This window comes from Anabrus simplex, chromosome 13, assembly GCF_040414725.1.
Source record: "Anabrus simplex isolate iqAnaSimp1 chromosome 13, ASM4041472v1, whole genome shotgun sequence".
NCBI lineage: Eukaryota > Metazoa > Arthropoda > Insecta > Orthoptera > Tettigoniidae > Anabrus > Anabrus simplex.
Window position 1 is genome coordinate 14,331,656 of NC_090277.1, and position 20,565 is coordinate 14,352,220.

A 20,565-nucleotide genomic window follows, 5' to 3' on the forward strand; every position below is an offset into this window, starting at 1 on the left:
TATCAGACAGGTAAACATTAACTACAAAATTAAACTATTTTAGTGTTATTATCATGAACAAGACGTAACAGAGTATTTTAAACCTCTAGTGTTTTATTGCTTGTTCATAATCATGTAACTCCGGTGCTTATTGCTGTGGAGTGCCGTACGAGTTTGTAACGTCATGGGTAATCGAGTGCTCGTATGAGATTCCACACAAATTCATACATCGCCCGCGCATGACCATGCGCGACGGTCCACTTACACATTTAAACTTTGATGAAATTGATGCAATTTTGCAGACAATAATGAAGATTATTAAACAAACAGTTTTACAGTATTTACTGTACATTTAAATCCGGAGCACCCAACGACTCAAATACGTATTAATGTTATCAAACTAGCATATATCTAGGTTGTGTTAGCCGGCCAGTCTGTAAAGATGGCAGGGCGGTTTGCCCATTAAAAAGGTCCTAGGGAGAATAGTGCTTATAATTGCTTCTGGATGCCCAATGTGTATTCTGTCAATAGAGTTTAATTAATACCCTGCAGAAGAAAAAGTAACTACTCAACAATTTATAACAGTGGATATACGGAATACATATGCTCTGGCTTCTGAAAACAACAGACACTAGATACTCACGTTCCTGAGGCAGCGCCACCATTTGGCTGGGGTCCGATGCCGAGCCTTCTCCCACGCTGTTGACGGCGCTCACACGGAACATGTAGTTCGTGGCGGCTTTGAGGTTCGTGAGGAGCACCCAGCGCTGTTGAGCTGATACGTTACTCAGCTCAGTGACCCAGTTGAGGTACGGTTCTGCAATCAGACCTAGAGTCACCACAAATAGAAAGAAAGACAAGCTTTAGTGTTCATGCAGTAGAAGGTGCAAGATACAACTACCATGCACAGTCCCATATTCCAGCTCTTCCACAACTAACTTGTGAGATTCAAGTAACATTGTTTCCTGAGGTATTTAGCGTGTGAGCAGGATACGAGTCCGTTCGTGCAGCGAGGCTGGGAATCCCAAGCTTGTGAGTGCACGTGTGCTAAGAAAGCTACAGCTGATAACAAGCCTAACAAGGGAACGGCGTGTACTGGGGAATCAAGGACCTTCCGTAAATTTTGTACACCCGTAAAATGAGCCAAGAATAACACAACGGCCAAAACACTTCTTTCGGAAATTAACTTGTGCAACCTACAGAAAGCGTAAAATTTCGTACATTTAAATTAGTGCGCTCGGCTACGCAGGCCGCTACTCCACATCCTACCCGCAACTCGCACTTCAAACAGCTGATTTGAGGCCACACAGACTTATGCCTGTAGTCGTTGCATGGGCCAAGTGTTTGGTTTGTATAATGGTAATCAACATAGGCAAAGTTATTTATGCGTTGGAACAAAAATATAGAACATGTGATATTAAAGCCCTTATTCTCACTTTGTTAGGTGTGGTTGGTGTAGAACCAATGTGTGCTTTCAACAGTTTTGCCACGAGCATCATTGTTGTTGCAGAAGCTTTAAGGAGTAACTTGCTTTCGTGTGTAAAGCCTCTTGTTATTCTGATTAACCTTTATTTTCACTATAACAATCTTATTCTATTGCCTTTACTGACCCACAATCAATTTGGGAATTAAGTTATTTCTCTTAACGCCGCTACATCATTTTCATGACGTGCTACACAATTACTAACGGAATAGAAAAGAAGATCAGTGACACGGTCCCTCAATGAGTGAATCCACAAGACGCCACAGTACAGCATAGCTTAAGCACACAAATTCAAACATGCGAACTTTAACACTTTCTGTAGGTCGCATGAGTTAATTTCCAAAAGAAAAGTTTTGGCCATTGTGTTCTTCTTGGCTCATTTAATGTGTGTGTAAAATTTACGTAAGACCTGTGATTCCCCAGTACGCGCCCTTCCCTTGTAAGTATTCTATTCCAGAACGAGTGCTCATTAACTCTTTATATGTACATTCAGAGTTGTCTCGTGGTGTCAGATTATTTCAAGAAAAACACCCTGATGACGAGCTTCAAGTCGTAATGGGGAGGGTTTGAGAAGATAATGCTCCGTGCTCACTGAAGAAGTTCTCAATGACATCAGGCATTGTCTAAAAAAATTCTCCTAAGAAATGTTTGCAAGATGTTTGTCAGCAATTGGGAATTTCTTACAGCTTTGAACGAACAGTCACAAACACACGCAAGTTAAAATCCTTCTTCTTTGCCTTCGCCATTCTACACGAACGTTCGGGATGAGCTGAACAATTCTCATGTCGCGTCTTGCAGTTGAGCCGCTCTCCCGACAAGTCTGAACAACCTCATTTTTTCCTCAATGGAACAACTCCCGTTGTCTTGTTATAAGTTAAGTAGTTGAGGAAAGAAACTCCAAGAAACCATCTCCATGGTTCATAGAGGACACTCGGCACTTTTGGTGAAGAGCCAAGTCTTATAAATTTAGTGTAATAGAGGACCTGAAGTCGATCTAGCGTCGAGAAACAAATTCTATATCATCGAGGGAATTAAAAAAGAGTGAGGATCATTTTCATTAGTCGCTGCCAGAAAAGTCTGAACGACTGGAAATGTTACTTATGCATCATTATTATCCTTCCCACTTGGCTATCAGAGAGCATGGCACCTGATAGGAATGCTCTAAATAGGCTCAGAGTGGGTGCAACAGAAATGCGTCACAACACCGGAATCAACTGTATGTGACATGATCCATGCCCCAGTTCATGCACGCTTCATCTGTTGGAGGTCATCAACATCACCCAGTACCGGATTAAGGTTGTTTGCGGCAAGCTCATCACAGTGGTCTGTACAACGTTTTGGCCAATTTTGAGCACAATTTTCACTCGATGGAGAACACAATTCTGTGCTCTTTGGATCACTTTGCGTCAGGCCGTTTTCCCACTCTTTCCAAAAGAGCCTTTATCCCCAGCTCCTGAACTAATTTACATCTTGAACCATTGTCTCAGATCTTCCTTCACTGCATTTTCCCATTTAGTGGTACATTTAGTCTTAAGAAGATCAGGAATTCTGCGAGATATTGTGGTGCCGGACATTCAAGAAATATGTCCATAACAAGTGAGAGCTTTTCAAATTTAGAGTACAGTTCTGGTGTGGATCAATACTCAGTGACGGCCAAGCATTCAAGTATAAGCACGCTTACAGACCTGAAACGGTGTTTCCATGCATTTTGACTGATATTTCTGGTTTCTTTTCCTGGTACTTTAAAGGAAAAGATCTCTCCAAGATACTCAAAACGAATGTTATGTTTTATTCTTCCATATTTGGTATCGAGAAATGCAATGATATTATGGTGGTCAGACATTACTTCAGACTTTTCCAAAGGAAATACAATATAGTATTCCTAGCCGAAAGTTGTTATACGTACTTCTTTAAAGAAATTTCTACAAGGATTCTGTAAAGTATGTACCTATTTCCTTAAGTTAAATTAGTTCTTTATCTTTTTTTTTTTTGTATGTGATATCTCTGACTTGTATAAATAAAATGAAATCCTTTCCGAAGATATGTCCCATGCTACCCAACATGCAGAATAAACTGATCAAAATAATACAAGACCTGGAGGAAGTTTCCCCAACTATAAAATGACTCGTCACCAGAAGAAAGAAAGTGCAGTGATGCTGAAGAAGCTTGAGAATTTTCTTACCTAAATCAGACACTTCTCTCCTCTGCACGATGTACTTGAGGATGGGGCTGTTTCCGTCGAAGCCCGGAGTCCAGCTGACGTTGACGATGCGTCGGGTCTCGGGAGCCTCCAAGCGTACGGCCCGCACGTTATTGGGGGCGTAGGGCAGCTCGATGACGCTAAGGCGAGCCGATCTCGTCTCGTTACCGCCGGAAGAAAGAACGGAACACACGTAGTCGCCAACGTCGGCAGCTCGTACGGCCTGAATCTCCAAAGTGCCGTCTTCTCGTATAGATATACGTTGACTGCTGCCGGGTACGATCCTCCTGAGAAAGTGAAATGGCATGTCATGAGAGCAACACATTGTCCAAACACAGGCATAGAAGTGAAACATACACATATGTAACTGTCCTGGCCTCAGATAATGAGCTTTTTTAAAATCTGCTTTATGTCACACCAACACATAACTTCTCTTAACCAATGCTGGAGAGAAATAAAAAGATATATATATATATATATACATACACATATACATATATATATATATAGAGAGAGAGAGAGAGTGTGTTTTAAACTTATTTTTCATTGAATTATTTCTTTTATTAGTTTGACAAATGATGTGTACATATTGGTACAATTATTATGTTGCATTTATTTTAACTAGCTGATGCACCCGTGCTTTGCTACGGAATTTTAGTGTACACGTTGTGAGCAAGATTGTACAGTTTTAAATTACATAGCTCTGAACGTTACCCTAGAAACGCGACGGGGAAGTCACCAAACTTCTTTTCTTATGAAGACTGAGTTAGGGAATTTTCACTGTAATGGTAGACCCCGCTTGCATACTATGAGTCACAATCAGGTTGAGGAGTTTTCATTATAATGGTAGACGCTCACTCTCCACCTGCCGTTATACATCCTCAAAAAGACTGTCTTTGTGGTTTTCGCAAGTGAAATTAACATACATTAAAATGATTTAGTAGGAATCGCGTGATTAACCCTCTACTGCATGAATTATTTTTCGTTTTCGTTTGGCGAAGAAAATTTCAAGCTTTAATGTTCAACATACGTTCAGTGTTTTAAATATACCACAAATTCTTAACTGGGGCTAATAGCTTAACACTCTGTCTACAATATTTATCCATGTGTACAGGTGAAAAGTTATTTGTTGCCTAATGGCAACAGTATGCAGTAGAGGGTTAAAAGCAACGCTTTCGTGTGAAATACTCGATCAAATGAAACACCACATATTTTCTCGCTTTTAACGAACAGTACTACACTGCCGATCTAACAGTGCAAAATTCCAGAGCTGGAATGACCAAGCCGCAAGACAGCCGTGAATCATGAACACTCTTCGTCTTTTTTCGCTGGGGAGAGGGTCGAATAGTGGACACTCCCAGGGCAAAAACTATCTTATACTAATCTGTTTCCTAGGAGTACCCAATGAGTCACTACTACTACTACTACTACCACTACTACTAAGTCAGCCTCGGCCTTAAGTATGCACACTGCTCATTCAAAACAGTGCGGCAGAGTAGGGATCAAATAGCTGGAATACTATGAAGAACCAGTGTGTTACGTACCGGCTGTATCAGAAAATGTATGAACCGGAGGAATGGCATGTTAAAGAAGAAAGTTTTCTAACTCCCCGGCTATTTCCCGCCAATATTAAATCAGGCTATTATACTCAGTACGCAGCAGTAATCCCATCTATCGGAGTTAAAGGCAGCATAAGACAATGGTCAATGTAATGTTATTGTTGATCAATGTTATGTGCTTTCGATATTGTAGGCCTTCACATTTAGTTTTCTTCCAACTCTGATATACCACTCATCATAGTAGGTAAGGTAAAACTGAATGAAACATAAATGATCGAAAATTGTAATCTCTGTAATATTTGTTATGTAGTAATTTTCGATAGGACCAAAAACATAGGTATTTAAAAATTAAATTTTACTCACCTTCCCCTAAACTACGTTTTCATCCAGGGTGAATAAATGTGTTTATAGCTTAGACTGTAGTTTCTTATTCCCTGACTCTACACACTGATTTTCATTAAATGATGTTAACCCATTTTCACGCGGCTCGGCGCCGATATGGACTTGGCAACAAAAATACAAATTCATGAATATCTGTGTTATCATAGCCGGTACGGTAAAAATGTATAAGACATAAATGGTCGGAAATTTAATTCTATATAACTTTGGTTACGTAGTATTTATCGACACGACCACTAATAATACCAATATTTGAGAATTAAATTTTAGGCCTTTCGCTAAAATACCATTCCATTCAGCGTGAATAAAATTATTTATAGCCTAGATTGTAGTGGCTCATTCTCTGACTTTCTATACCAGTTTTCAATGAGATAGGACCATAAATGATGTAAATATTTAAGAATTAAATTTTAGGCCTTCCCCTAAACTACCATTTCACTCAGCGTGAATAAAATTATTTATAGCCTAGATTGTAACGACTTATTCCCCGACTTTGCATACTGATTTTCATTACGATAGGACCATGAATAACATAAATATTTGGAAATTAAATTTTAGGCCTTCCCCTAAACTACCATTTCTATCAGCGTGAATAAAATTATTTATGGCTTAGATTGTAACGACTTATTGCCCGACTTGGCATACCGATTTTTATTAAATTCTCTTTAGTCGTTTTCTAGTGATGCGTGTACATACATACATACAGGCAGACAGACAGACAGACAGACAGACAGACAGACAGACAGACAGACAGACAGACAGACAGACAGACAGACAGACATTACGGAAAAGTAAAAAGTGCATTTCTCTGTTACTGTGGACATGACCAATACAGAAATGCCATTCTTTTCAAATTCTCAGCAAAGTACAGAGAAAACTCTTATTTTATGTGTACAGTATATAGATTTATGTTACAAATTAGTTTTTTTTTAAATATTTAATATTCTACACAAATTTTCTGTACAAAGATGTGGTTAAGTATAAGAGAGTATAAGAGAGGACTATTGGGTCCTAACTTTGCCACTACTAAAGACAAATAAATTTTTTAAATGTTTTTAATATACGTCTTATGGCTATGAGTGGGAAGGAAGCGGCCGTGGCCTTAAGTAAGGTACAGTCCGAACTTTTGACTGGAATGAAAATGAAAAACCAGGGCTGCTGACAGTGAGGTTCGAACCTACTATCTCCCGGATGGTAGCCCCTAACCTCACGACCAACTCACCCAGTAGAACATTATTTCTAGTGAAATTAGAGTCTGCAGCGAAGCTGATAAATGATGCTGACTGAAGTGCAGTATCATGTAACCCTATATAGGGTAATATTCGTTGCTGATGCTTCAGGTCCCGTGTATATGTACTCAGCAGGTCTTACAGTGGCTGTATGCACAGTATAAAGAACCAGATTAGAGTGGGGGCTAGTGTGGCTCATAGTGAGTGAGAATGTTTTTGAGGTTTGGTGGTTGGCTAAATGTAACTGTGGGGTCTTAGGAAGAAGACCACAGGTGTGTGGCAAGGATCAGAGCAGACTGATGGTTACTTCCAACAATTTCAAAAAGTTTTCAAAGGTCTTTCTTTTAAAAACAAGACGTCAAATACTCAAAGCAGCAGTACATAGCATTTCCTTTCATATTGAAGATCACACAGCTCTGTGACAGAGCATCTCAAAACTCACCTGCCGTTCTGTGACCAGGAGATTGTATACGGGACCGATGGGTCGCTGGACACCTTGCACTGAAGTGTTGCGGTGTGACTCAAGAGAACTCTGGTGTCCACGGGAGGCTGGATGATCTGTGTTCGAACTGGAACAACAACAGCCATACCATCAATTTTTCTCTTATATCACTTCTATTAATCAGGACCACAACAGGATCAATTTAAACAAATCTTAATTCATTATCCATGAACGTATAAGAGTGACACACATATGCTGGTTTACAGATCAATATTTTATATTCAGTAATTTGGTTGTTCTCTGTGATTTATGTCTGCTTGTTAATTTTATTTTTTCTTTTGCCTATGATTTCAAGTATCATCACATATAAAACCACAACATTAACTCCAAATTTGTAGTGTATTCTTCTATTGTTTGAGCAACATGTTTTTCTTGGACACACTTTTCTCTTTCTGTGTGTTTTCCAAAACAGTGCAGTGGTACCGCTAATGCTATGGCAAGTTACCACATTCACAATTATAAGAATTGAAGGAAATCTATTCAGTTCTTATAATTGCAAATGTTGCTCAATACAGACCATAATGAAATTCATATCCTACAAAGTTACCATATTGACAATCATCCACTGGCCAGAAAAATGTGTGCCATATCTGCACACTACTCAGTGATGAATAACACTTGTATGCTATAAAGTTATTTCTGGTGAAATTAAGAAACTAAAACTAACTGGTATTAAGAGAGATACTCAAAGTGATCTCTTGTAGTTCTTGGCATCCCCTAATCAGGTTTGCAGAACTTGGCAAATCTCATCTTGTGAGATGTTGAATATTCTTCTGTAATTCTTCACTCAAATGTCATCCACGCTTTATCACAAGGGGTCTGATTTTTTATATTACAAGGTGTACAACTTTGCTTCCGCCGTTTGCCGATGGATGGCGACAACGGTACGTAGCGGTCGAACGAAACAGATCGCAGACGTCAGGCAGTTAGCTTGGACCTCACTCAACATAACCCTCTTCAAACATTAGTCGATGTGTGTCTGCATTATAAAGTTGTTCTCGATTGAGCATGGCAATGTACGAGCCAAATTACCCCATAATCATGATATTTTCAACAAAAAAATAGGTCTGATGGATAAGACACATGGAATCTTTCCTTCAAATAGGAATTTTTTTTGTGTAAAATTATTTAGGAACTTTTCCGCATATTTGATCGTTCACTGTTACATACAAGCAGTATCTTGGGACGATGTATGTACAGTTGAAGGAAATACATCCACTGTGCAGCGCAATCTGACAAGTCGCCTCTCTCCCGCCTTTGTAAGAACAAGAAGGTTGAGCTGGTACCACCTTACAACTCAATGAAACTGAACACATTTCATAACCCTGGCACATCTTATAACAATCTGAATGAACTGGAAAATCATTCCAGGTTCGTCTGAAAGTGCGGCCGAAGTTTCAGAGCACACCATAGGAGCACGTGACATTTCCTTTCTCTGCTACAATCAGCTTTAAATTTGCATTTTATCAGTTTCTAAAGACAATACCACCCACGGTTACTTTACATTCTCATGTTTTAGAATACGTGAAAGAAAGCTTCAATGTTTCAATGTTTTCAATGTAAGAAGTAAAATCATGACGTGCAAAATGTGTAACATGGGAATCTTTTTTTTTTTTTCTATTGGCTTTACGTCGCACTGACACAGATAGGTGTTATGGAGACGATAACACGGGAATCATAGAGTAATTAAAAGATTAATGTGACCAACATCTAAATAGTCAAAAACACTGAAAACTGTGGGCCTGAAATCTGGAAGCACATCACAACAGCAAGAAATGCAACAGCAAAGCTGATTTGCATCTGGAAGACCACTGTTATCACCGTTTCACCTCTCCTGTGTGCACGCAGGTGCGGTTGCCTCTCGGGTTCCTACCGTGATGCTTGTGTCTGCATCTGCTACAGTTAAATTTTAGTGATTTTTTTTTTTTTTTTTTTTTTAGGGCGTGAAACATGCACGACATTGCCTGTCCTTCAAGAAATATTAACCGAAATCAAACCATTTTAAGCATCCAAATTAGAGGAAAATAATCACCATAAAATCACACCCCAACTCAATACTATCATCATCATCATCATCATAATTCCAGCTCCAGTTTGCCAGGTGTGGTGTACAAGTGCTCGCCACTTCTTTCCGTCAAAGCACAGTTCTTTTTCCTCTATGTCCTCCCACTTAGCATTCCTCTTGCTGACTTCTGACTTCAGTGTGTCTCTCTCCATCTATTCATTGGCCTCCCAACTTTCATTTCTCTGTCAAAGTAATTCCTTGCTGTTCTTGTTCCGTCCATCCCCACAATATCTCCAAACCATTGTAGCCTGCCTCTTCCTAAAAACTCGGTAACAGGTATTTTGATGCCAGCCTCCTTCCTGTTTGCTTCATTTCTAATCTTGACCTTCCTGGTTGTTTGGTTCATTGTTCTGATGAATTTCATTTCTGTTGACTGGATTTTACTATCTGCCTTGTACGTGTTTCGAGTCCATATGTGAGAACTGGAACACTGTGGGTCGTAACCACACACAACTAAATCACATAAATGGCAAATATACACATTCAAAGAAATAAAAACATGATGTCATATTTTCCAGGGATCACGAAGAAAGCATGCAGCATTCACGCAACTCTCATTCACTCAAAACCTCAACGGAAAATACAAGGTCTTTATCTATGCTTGGCAAGGACAATCTCGCTCGACCTTGGCCGCCGAGGACAGGCTGCTACCGGCTGCTGGCGCGCGCAGTTTCCAGCACTTCTGCAGTTGCTGAGAACTGAGCTCCGAGATAGTAGGGTGTTCAATGAAGCTTCTGCGTACTGTATATCGTATTGTATAGTGTTTTAATGTGATTGTGTATAGTGCTGTAATGTATGTGAAATATTTGTTACGTGAACATGTATATCTGCACAATACTCACATTAAGTGCAGAAAATCGTGCGCTAGGACAAGACAAAAGTTTGGAGCGAAATTTCCAGGGAGACCCATTCCTATCAATCGGACAATAAAACAACTGGCCAAGATATTCAAACTTACAGGTTGAGTAAACAATAAAAATAGATGTAAAGGTCGTTATCTCCTTACTGAAGCGTGTTTCGTATGAGGATCATAAGTAAAAATGTGTGGTGCCCTCGTAGCCCAGATTTAATGGCATGTGATTTTTATTTGTGGGGAATGTTAAAAAATGTACCTTATGGGAACAACTCTCACACACTAGATGAACATTAAGAGCTGCAATTGCATCCATCAGTGCTGAAGAACTTGGCAGAGTAACCGAAAATTTTGTTAGGAGATGCCGATTATGTTTGGGAGCGCATGGGAAACATTTTCAGCATAAACAGTACAAACGGTGAGTAAAATGCATGAGCACCTTATTCTGCCGTACACACGCACGTGCGGTAGCCGGCAACTGAACTGTCACTGGCGGCCAAGGTCGAGCGAGAAAGTCCTTGCCAAGCATAAATTTAAGAACCTGCATAAGGAATCATAATTTTACACTTTAAAGAACACTTCCTATCCAACGTGGATTACTGAAATAAATCACATGCCACAAATGTTCCTCAGCACGGTCGCGATCTACTGCAACACATAGTGACATGGACAAAAACAATAAAATCACAAATCATGGACCGCTAAAATAAAACTCTCCTCAGTAGAAATACATATCACCCTCACCAACACACGCCAGAATGACTCCAAAGTGGAGAATCAGTCTCCCAAAATAATACAGCAATCATCAAAACAAAGGCTCCAACCCTTTACACACGCTCTTCAACAGTCTACCAAAGGCAAGTCACAAAATTTTTAAAAAATGCAGGCCTTTTAAATGAGGAACGCATCCTCTTGCTTTTTGTTATTGGCTTTACGTCACACCGACACAGATAGGTCTTATGGTGACGATGGGATAGGAAAGGCCTAGGAGTTGGAAGGAAGCGGTCGTGGCATTAATTAAGGTACAGTCCCAGCATTTGCCTGGTGTGAAAATGGGAAACCACGGAAAACCATCTTCAGGCCTGCCGACAGTGGGATTCGAACCCACTATCTCCCAGATGCAAGCTCACAGCCATGCGCCTCTAACCGTACGGCCAACTCGCCCGGTCGTCCTCTTACTCAAAATCACACCAAGACATATCACATGTCCTAAAGTTGCCAAAACTGAATAAGTATATAAACATCCTCTAACATTCGCACGCATGAAAAGAAACAAGACCGTGCTGGTCACAAATCAAAGCACTTGCGCTCGTAAAGCTAAACATGAATAATACAGTGGCCAAGTCTGTAATAATATCATAATCTGAAACTAAGAAATTGTCACACAGACAATCGATCATGTCTGAACTTCGGAAAGTTACTGAAATATCTCAATCTTACAACTCGAGAAACTCGCATTAATAATGATAATAAAATTTTACAGAAAAATTTGTTCTAACTATTCGAACTTGGAAAACGAAACTGGGTTCGAGGAACTCGCCATGTTTCCATACACTTTGAGCTCCCATTAATAGTCCGGCTCCATGGCTAAATGGTTAGCGTGCTGGCCTTTGGTCACAGGGGTCCCGGGTTCAATTCCCGGCAGGGTCGGGAATTTTAACCATCATTGGTTAATTTCACTGGCACAGGGGCTGGGTGTATGTGTCGTCTTCATCATCATTTCATCCTCATCATGACGCGCAGGTCACCTACGGGTGTCAAATCGAAAGACCTGCACCTGGCGTGCCGAACATGTCCTTGGACACTCCCGGCACTAAAAGCCATACGCCATTTCATTTTTTCCCATTAATAATACTTTAATCCAGTCCTTCCTGACTTTAATTTGAATCATTATTTACATTTACATTTAAGCCCCGATACATACACTGTGTCTCAGACATCAAAGCAAACAAATTTTTAAAATGAGGCTAAAATAAGAAACAGACTCGTAAAATGATGTTAACCACTCAGTCAATAAATCTGAATAAAAATGTAAGAAAGTAAGCTGTGACCTTATGCAATCGGTCCACATTTACGTTACAATTGTATTTACATTAACAAGCTTCCTAAAATTTACTTTAAATAGGATGTAGTCCTTCCAAACAAAGCAAAATTTACTGAAATTAAATATTAAAACTAACCTATCCGCTTTTGCAACCTTAAAACGCGTTCACAATCACATAATTACATAGAAAACTCTGTACTCATCTATTTTGTTGACTTATCGCCGCCAGCCTTTCAGGACAGCCGGCCCCCATTGTGTTTTAGCCAGCCATATCGAAAGTGGTGCCTTCAGTAAAGAACCGGATCAGTCTTTGAGTCTCCATTCTCCTGGCGTTGAAGTGGTGATCTTGTAGTCTCCGTCGCTGCTTCTGGATGTTGTACTTAAAACATCCCCTCGTCTACGACGTAGAAAACCAGGTCAAGATTAACCCACCAGTTACTTGAATACTACAGCCAGGGTAATATCCACTGACTGTGAAAACAGTTCCCATTCGGTCGCGCAACAGCTTATCTTATCTAATCCCATAGCTAGGTCAAATATTTCCCATTTAAATGCTGGACTGGAAATTACTGAAATTGATGTCCTCATAAAATCTGTTTTCACCGGCAAGCTACTAAACATTGGATGACTATCTGAAAACTGTTCTTCCCTGCAGAAATCAAAAAATAAAAGCCATTCTCAAAAGTTCTTGAATAACTGAAATGCAGACTGAGCGTCTTAAACCGAAGTTCAAGTCCCCACACAATCAAGAGACATAAGTTCTGACCTGCACTCGCAAAAATAATACATCTCTCGATGTTACCTGCACAGAATCTTGCTGGATAATAGTGTAGCTAACCCACGCTAACATCGCTTTTATCAATTTTTCCTCTAAGACACCGTTGTATCCTCGATCGGGGCCATCACTCGCATAGACCAATGCCTAGCCAAATTGACTGTGGCTCTATAATTTCACTGGCTCAACACATCGCGTACCCGACGCTTACTTCAACCGTGTATTTGCAGCTCCTCTAGCCTCTCGCCGGGCCTCCAAAATGTTGTCCGTTGGTCTGGCCATTGGAGTTCTATTGTTTCCTTGTTCTGCTTTGTGTACGTCATGTCGAAATTCCTCTTTCTAAACTTAGCTGGCGAGCAAACCAACCCGAGCTCCAAGCTCCCTGCAGAAATTGCGACGTGTGCTGCTGAATGTGGATGTTCCCTGCCAGTTACTAGTACTTAAATGAATTATTCTCTGCACATACGAATAGATGACTGATTAATTGAATGAGCACTTCAATATGTGGTTTTGTTTAGTTTATTTGCTTTTTGTGCAGAAGGAAGTGGCACACTAGCCTGTACGGTGGGATGTGTCAGAGATTTAGAGGGCTTCTATTTCATCAAGCGTTTCCTCTGTTGACACACAACGTCTCCAAGTTCTCTTTTTGTTAGAAGCGGACCAAAAGATGCTGAAATTGATCACTGCATTACGTCCACGTTCCTATTTGTAGGACAGACGCCAACCGGGACTAGTTGACAGACAAATACTTCACAATGAAAACAACACGGCTCGAGGTGATGTCGCCGTACGACTGGCAATGCTCCTTAAAACAAAAAATCCTGCACATTGTCCGCAAACATGTGAACAACTTACCAAGTACGGAGAGGAAAGCTGAAGCTTCCACAGAGCCTGCTTCGTTGGAGCGCACGCACGTATATTCACCAGCATCGCTCTCCCTCACGGCAGCGATCAGCAGGTCTCCTTGCTCGTGTATCTGGACCCGGCTCGACACTTCCACGGGCTGATCATCTGAAACAATCGTCACTTCAGTACTGAGATCTGTTAACATTGAACATGCAGCGAGTTGTTTTACCTGGGGTTCAGGATGTACACCTAGGTGTGTGTTACCAACACGAGAATCTTTATTTGAAGTTACATTATTTTGTTTTCACCAACAACAGTATCTTGGATAATGGATATTATCTTTGGTTTAAAATTTTACTGGACAAAGGTCAACTGGTAAAACAGGAAATCTAAGATGCGCTACATATTTTGAGGAGAACGATGGCATTGATTCTGAAACACACTTTAGGTTATCTAAAGCTTCGACACTGTCAGAGTTCGAACATAACCTGGAACCTAGACAGGTACGCCGAAGATTATAGCTTACCTGGATGAACAATTAAGGAATACTGCCTTATTTTTGAGTGAAATATACAATGTGCAGGCTATGATTTGTTTTTCATTCTTTATGTTGTTAATGCTTTCTGCCACAACTCACTCTCCTGGAAAGTGATATTAGGCTTCCTTCTTCACTTTTTCTCAATTATTTGCAAACCCCGAATAGAATTAAAAACTTATTTACATTTCCACAGTGGTGGCAGTAAGTAGTCATTTGTTTTCTGTATGTATGAAAAATTTAAGGTTCAAATTCAGATTGAAACTAAACCAAGATAATAAATTCTGTGGTGAATACTGAAGTGAGCGTTATCCGAGTTTTGGAAATCTAAGATAACAGCAAATGTAACTGATGCTGGTGGTGAGTACAAGAGGAGGTGACGATGTACAGGAAAGAGAGTCGAGTACCTTACTGCGGAGATCAATGTAAGCAAGAATTTTGTGGTTGGAGTAAGTGGAGGGAGATGGCAGAAGGATGCCAGTCTAACTCAAGTTAAGGATTTACAAGACATTGATAATATATGCGGCACAGAGATGGGCCTTGAGGCGAAAGCAGGAGAAGTGGTCGAAGGGAAGGAAATGAGAAAGATACGGACAACAATGAGACTGTCTTTGAAGGAAAGGAGAAGAAATGGCAATATCAGAAAGATGGTAGTACTGGAGAGTGACACAGTGAGATACTACAGCCATGCGCTGAATGCACCAATCAAAAGGCTACCAGATCTAGAGAAAGGTGAGACTGACAGAAAGGACAAGATGGAAGATGGCGCCCAACCCCCAGATAAGAGATAATGGGGGTAAAGAAGGCAACAATTGGCAGCCTACAGTAGCCAGAACAGGTACTACCATGCCACTAAGGGCTGAAAAAGGGGGTGAAACCTGATACCCTCAGGCAGAGGTGCCATCCTTTGAAGTGGATTATCAGTAATCACCCCCCGAACCCATGAAAAATTTCGAGTCAAGTCCAAACCGTGCTCCATCCTTCTCGATAATGACACCCCTTTTGCCCTTCCCTCTAGCAATCTAGCTCAAAGAATATCATATTACACAACAACATTTGCACACCACCTGTAAGTTCTTTGATAAAACACGTAGAACTCCATAAGCTACACCGTGAGGATTATTACATAAAATGTTACTTTAAATGCTGCTCATTCCTTGTTTCTCACGCAGCAGTTGCTTTTCAATGTAGTTCTTCTTTAAGCATCCTTCACACTGTGATTCGTTCTGAACCATAAGAGATTCCAGTGCAGACGTGCTAAATGTAGGCCTCAGTTCTTTCTCAGTCTTTCTGTTAACTGTCAGGTACATTTAACACAGCAAATACAACATTACTGAAGGATTTATAGCGAAGAGCTCCTTCATTCACAACGAATTCTACAAGGCTTCTGGGTAGCAAAAGGAAGTCACGACCGAATAAGTATCGTTGCCAACTCACAAGCATTGAAATGAGGACGATTTAGGAGAAAGGCTCCAAAGGATTGAACATTTTTCCTTCTTTTCTCTTTTTCCGTAGAAAATTATTTTTTTGTGATAATGTCAGTTTTTCGGTAATAATTTCTCCTTTGACCGAAACATGGTGTGGATGGTTCATGGTGTGGGTTACTGTAGTCACGTCCTAGTTCGTAAACCATCGGCAACGGCTGAGTGGCCTAGTAAGTGGTCATGAGAGTCGGGATACCAGTTGCTATGGAATGGGAGTGGGCGTCTCGGACATATTCTGAGTCGTGGTCCTCCTTGTGCTCAGGCGGCTAGGACTATACAATTCACCGGTGGTCCATAACCCGTTAGAGGAGAGATCCTCACTTGGACTATGAGCAAGTAGGGTAGAATCCTGCTTCATGAATTTACCGAGCTCAGAACATTTTAAGCAAGCCTCGGACCTATGGGAGTAACGGAGTCCCACTCCCATTTGACAGATGAGGAACTCCTTGGAAACAACTTGGTGAACAAAATGGAATTCAATGGGGAGCTATCAATATTAATGGGGCTTATGGAAGAAAGAAAGTAGAACTGGCTGAGTCAGCAAAGAGGATGCATCTGGATGTGCTAGGAATAAGTGATATTCAGGTAAGGGGAGATAAGGAGGAAGAGATAGGAGATTATAAAGTGTACTTGACGGGTGTTAGAAAGGGAAGGGCAGAGTCTGGGGTAGGGCTCCTTATCAGGAATACCATTGCCCGCAACATAGTTTCTGTTAAGCACGTTAATGAGCGAATGATGTGGGTAGATTTGGCAGTTGGAGGAATTAGGACTAGAATTGTCTCCGTGTATTCACCATGTAAGGGTGGAGATGAGGATGAAGTTGACAAGTTTTATGAAGCATTGAGTGACATTGTGGTCAGGGTCAACAGCAAGGATAGAATAGTGCTAAGGGGCGATTTCAATGCGAGAGTTGCGAATAGAACTGAAGGATACGAAAGGGTGATTGGTAAATGTGGGGAAGATATGGAAGCTAACGGGAATGGGAGGCGTTTGTTGGACTTCTGTGCTAGTATGGGTTTAGCAGTTACAAATACATTCTTCAAGCATAAGACTATTCACCGCTACACATGGGAAGCTAGGGGTACCAGATCCATAATAGACTACATCTTAACTGACTTTGAATTCAAGAAATCTGTTAGGAATGTACGACTTTTCCGGGGATTTTGCGATGATACAGACCACTATCTGATCTATAGTGAACTAAGTATCTCTAGGGCTAGGGAAGAGAAAGTGAAATCTGTCTGCAAACGAATAAGGGTAGAAAATCTCCAGGACGAGTAAATTAGACATGGATATGATTAGTGAGAAATTTCGAACAATGGACAGTAAGCAGGTTCAGGATATATATTCTTTCTATATAGAAAGTGAATGGGTGGCATACAGGGATGCTGTAGTAGAAACAGCAAGGGAATGCCTAGGAACAACTGTGTGTAAAGATGGGAAAAGGCGAACATCTTAGTGGAATGATGAAGTGAGAGGAGCTTGTAAACGTAAAAAGAAGGCTTATCAGAAATGGCTCCAAACAAGGGCCGAGGCAGACATGGATTTGTATGCAGATGAAAGAAACAGAGCGAAACAAACAGTTGTTGAATCCAAAAAGAAGTCGTGGGAAGATTTTGGTAATAACCTGGAAAGGCTACGTCAAGCAAGAGGGAAACCTTTCTGTACAGTAATAAAGAATCTTAGGAAGGGAGGGAAAAAGGAAATGAACAGTGTTTTGAGTAATTCAGGTGAACTCATAATAGATCCCAGGGTATCACTGGAGAAGTAGAGGGAATATTTTGAACATCTTCTCAATGTAAAAGGATATCAATCATCCAGGTGGTGTTGCGAACAGCCTAGCTCATGGGGAGGAGGAAAATGATGTTGGTGAAATTACACTTGAGGAAGTGGAAAAGAAATAAACTCCATTGTCATAAAGCACCAGGAATAGATGAAACTAGACCTGAAATGGTGAAGTATAGTGGGAAGGCAGGGATGAAATGGCTTCAAAGAGTAGTAAAATTAGCATGGAGTGTTGGTAAGGTACCTTCAGATTGGACGAAAGCAGTAATTGCACCTATCTATAAGCAAGGGAACAGGAAGGATTGCAACAACTATCGAGGTATCTCATTCATTAGTATATCAGGCAAAGTATTCACTGGCATCTTGGAAGAGAGGGTGTGATCAGTCGTGGAAAGGAAGTTGGATGAAAACCAGTGTGGTTTGAGACCAGAGAGAGGCTGTCGGGATCAGACTGTCTGTATACGCCAGGTAACTGAAAAATGCTACGAGAGGAATAGGCAGTTGCGTTTATGTTTCGTAGATCTAGAGAAAGCATATGACAGGGTACCGAGGGAATGTTCACCACACTGGGGGACTATGGAATTAAAGGTAGATTATTAAAATCAATCAAAGGCATTTATGCTGACAATTGGGCTTCAGTGAGAATTGATGGTAGAATGGGTTCTTGGTTCAGGGTACTTACAGGGGTTAGACAAGGCTGCAATCTTTCGCCTTTGCTGTTTGTAGTTTACATGGATCATCTGCTGAAAGGTATAAAATGGCAGGGAGGGATTCAGTTAGGTGGAAATGTAGTAAGCAGTTTGGCCTATGCTGACAACTTGGTTTTACTGGCAGATTGTGCCGAAAGCCTGCAGTCTAATATCTTGGAACTTGAAAATAGCTGCAATGAGTATGGTATAAAAATTAGCCTCGCGAAGACTAAATTGATGTCAGTAGGTAAAAAAATCCAACAGAATTCAATGTCAGATTGGTAATACAAAGCTAGAACAGGTCGATAATTTCAAGTATTTAGGTTGTGTGTTCTCCCAGGATGGTAATATAGTAAGTGAGATTGAATCAAGGAGTCTTAAAACTAATGCAGTGAGCTCGCAGTTGCGATCAACAGTATTCTGTAAGAATGAAGTCAGCTCCCAGACAAAACTATCTTTACATCGGTCTGTTTTCAGACCATCTTTGTTTTACGGGAGCGAAAGCTGGGTGGTCTCAGGATATCTTATTCATAAGTTAGAAGTAACAGACATGAAAGTAGCAAGAATGATTGCTGGTACAAACAGGTGGGTACAATGGCAGGAGGGTACTCGGAATGAGGAGATAAAGGCTCATTTTGGAATGAACTTGATGGATGAAGCTGTATGCATAAACCGGCTTCGGTGGTGGGGTCGTGTGAGGTGAATGGAGGAGGATAGGTTACCCAGGAGAATAATGGACTCTGCTATGGAGGGTAAGAGAAGTAGAGAGAGACCAAGACGACGATGGTTAGAGTCGGTTTCTAACGATTTAAAGATAAGATGTATAGAACTAAATGAGGCCACAACACTAGTTGCAAATCGAGGATTGTGGCGACGTTTAGTAAATTCACAGAGGCTTGCAAACTGAATGCTGAAATGCATAACAGTCTATAATGATAATGTATGTATGTATGTGTGTATGTATGTATGTATGTATGTATGTATGTATGTATGTATGTATGTATGTATGTTGATCGTAATCCCGTAATCGTGAGGTGAAATCCATAATAATTACAGACAATCCGTAATAGCTGGCACCTCTGCCCTCAGGGTATAAAGACAAAGGGAGTTGACCAGGTAGAGACCCCATGGTCACTAACCATAGGGGCTTAATGAACTGTCTTGATACAAGAACTTTAAATATATAATTCACATAATAATGTAAGAAAAGAATAAGATTTATATGGGTAACTTTGTATATTGTGCAGTCAAACTGTTCAATTCTACCTCGTAAATGTGACAAGTGCAACACTCTAACATCTCCCTGTACTTCAGGGAATGCTCATTTCTTCCAACATTTTTTTACCTTTTTTCTCCTAGTGGTTTAACATAAATGTAACTAAAGGTGTCGAAGACACAAGTCCAGTATGCTGGAGAGCAGACAAAGCAGGACTTCATTAACTCTTACACGCTCAGTGAGCCGATCTATCAGAAGGTCCGTGTACAGTTCTTTACGTCAGGTGCTATAACTCAGGACTACATAAGAATACAAAAATCAAAATTATATCAAGTTATACAGAATTAAATGCTCTTATTTTCAGAATGACTGTACACTAAAGAACAGATTATTTTTTTATTATTTGAAAACCGATTTTTATTTTCTGAAATATATTTTGTAATTTCCAAATTTTTTTGTAGTAAAACATGCCATGAACAATTTAGGGATAATTTTTTCCTAAACCTACATTGAATAGTGTAATATTGTGTTTTTTTTCAATTTTGTATCTGGGGAATTCTTTATACGGCAATTTTTTACATTTTAACATGCATAATCATGAAAAATGGTCTGAGTGTTTTGGGCTTGACTGAGAGCAAAAGGGTTAAGATAAGTTCTAAATTTCAAATTCATAGGTGTTTGGACAGAAACATTGAGTGCGACTTGATAGATCTGATGATGTTCTTTTAACCCATTGGCATAATGATTTCCTAGCCCTTCGCATGCCCACAATTAGTATTTCATTTACATAAATTACAGTTCATGAGAACTTTAATTTATTAGATATTACACTTCCCTTATGCAAACTTTAGTTTGGAAAAATGAAAATTTCTCATCTTCCACAGTGAGAGATTCTCCTTTGTCTGTACTGGCGTAATTCATC

At 40.2% G+C, this 20,565-nt stretch overlaps 1 protein-coding gene across 2 annotated transcripts in view; it reads right to left on the reverse strand.

Moving 5' to 3' along the window:
- sdk (sidekick cell adhesion molecule) overlaps nt 1–20,565 on the reverse strand; it is a 608,204-nt gene that overhangs the window by 117,100 nt on the left and 470,539 nt on the right. Inside the window, exons 10-13 of one of the 2 annotated variants that reach the window (XM_067157341.2) lie at nt 13,944–14,099; nt 7,292–7,418; nt 3,645–3,949; nt 623–796 (exon numbers count right to left, since the gene is read on the reverse strand). In XM_067157341.2, the coding sequence (XP_067013442.2) occupies nt 623–796; nt 3,645–3,949; nt 7,292–7,418; nt 13,944–14,099 (762 nt within the window). Of the gene's footprint in view, nt 1–622; nt 809–3,644; nt 3,950–7,291; nt 7,419–13,943; nt 14,100–20,565 lie in introns of both variants that reach the window. The other variant, XM_067157340.2, reaches the window with a different exon arrangement.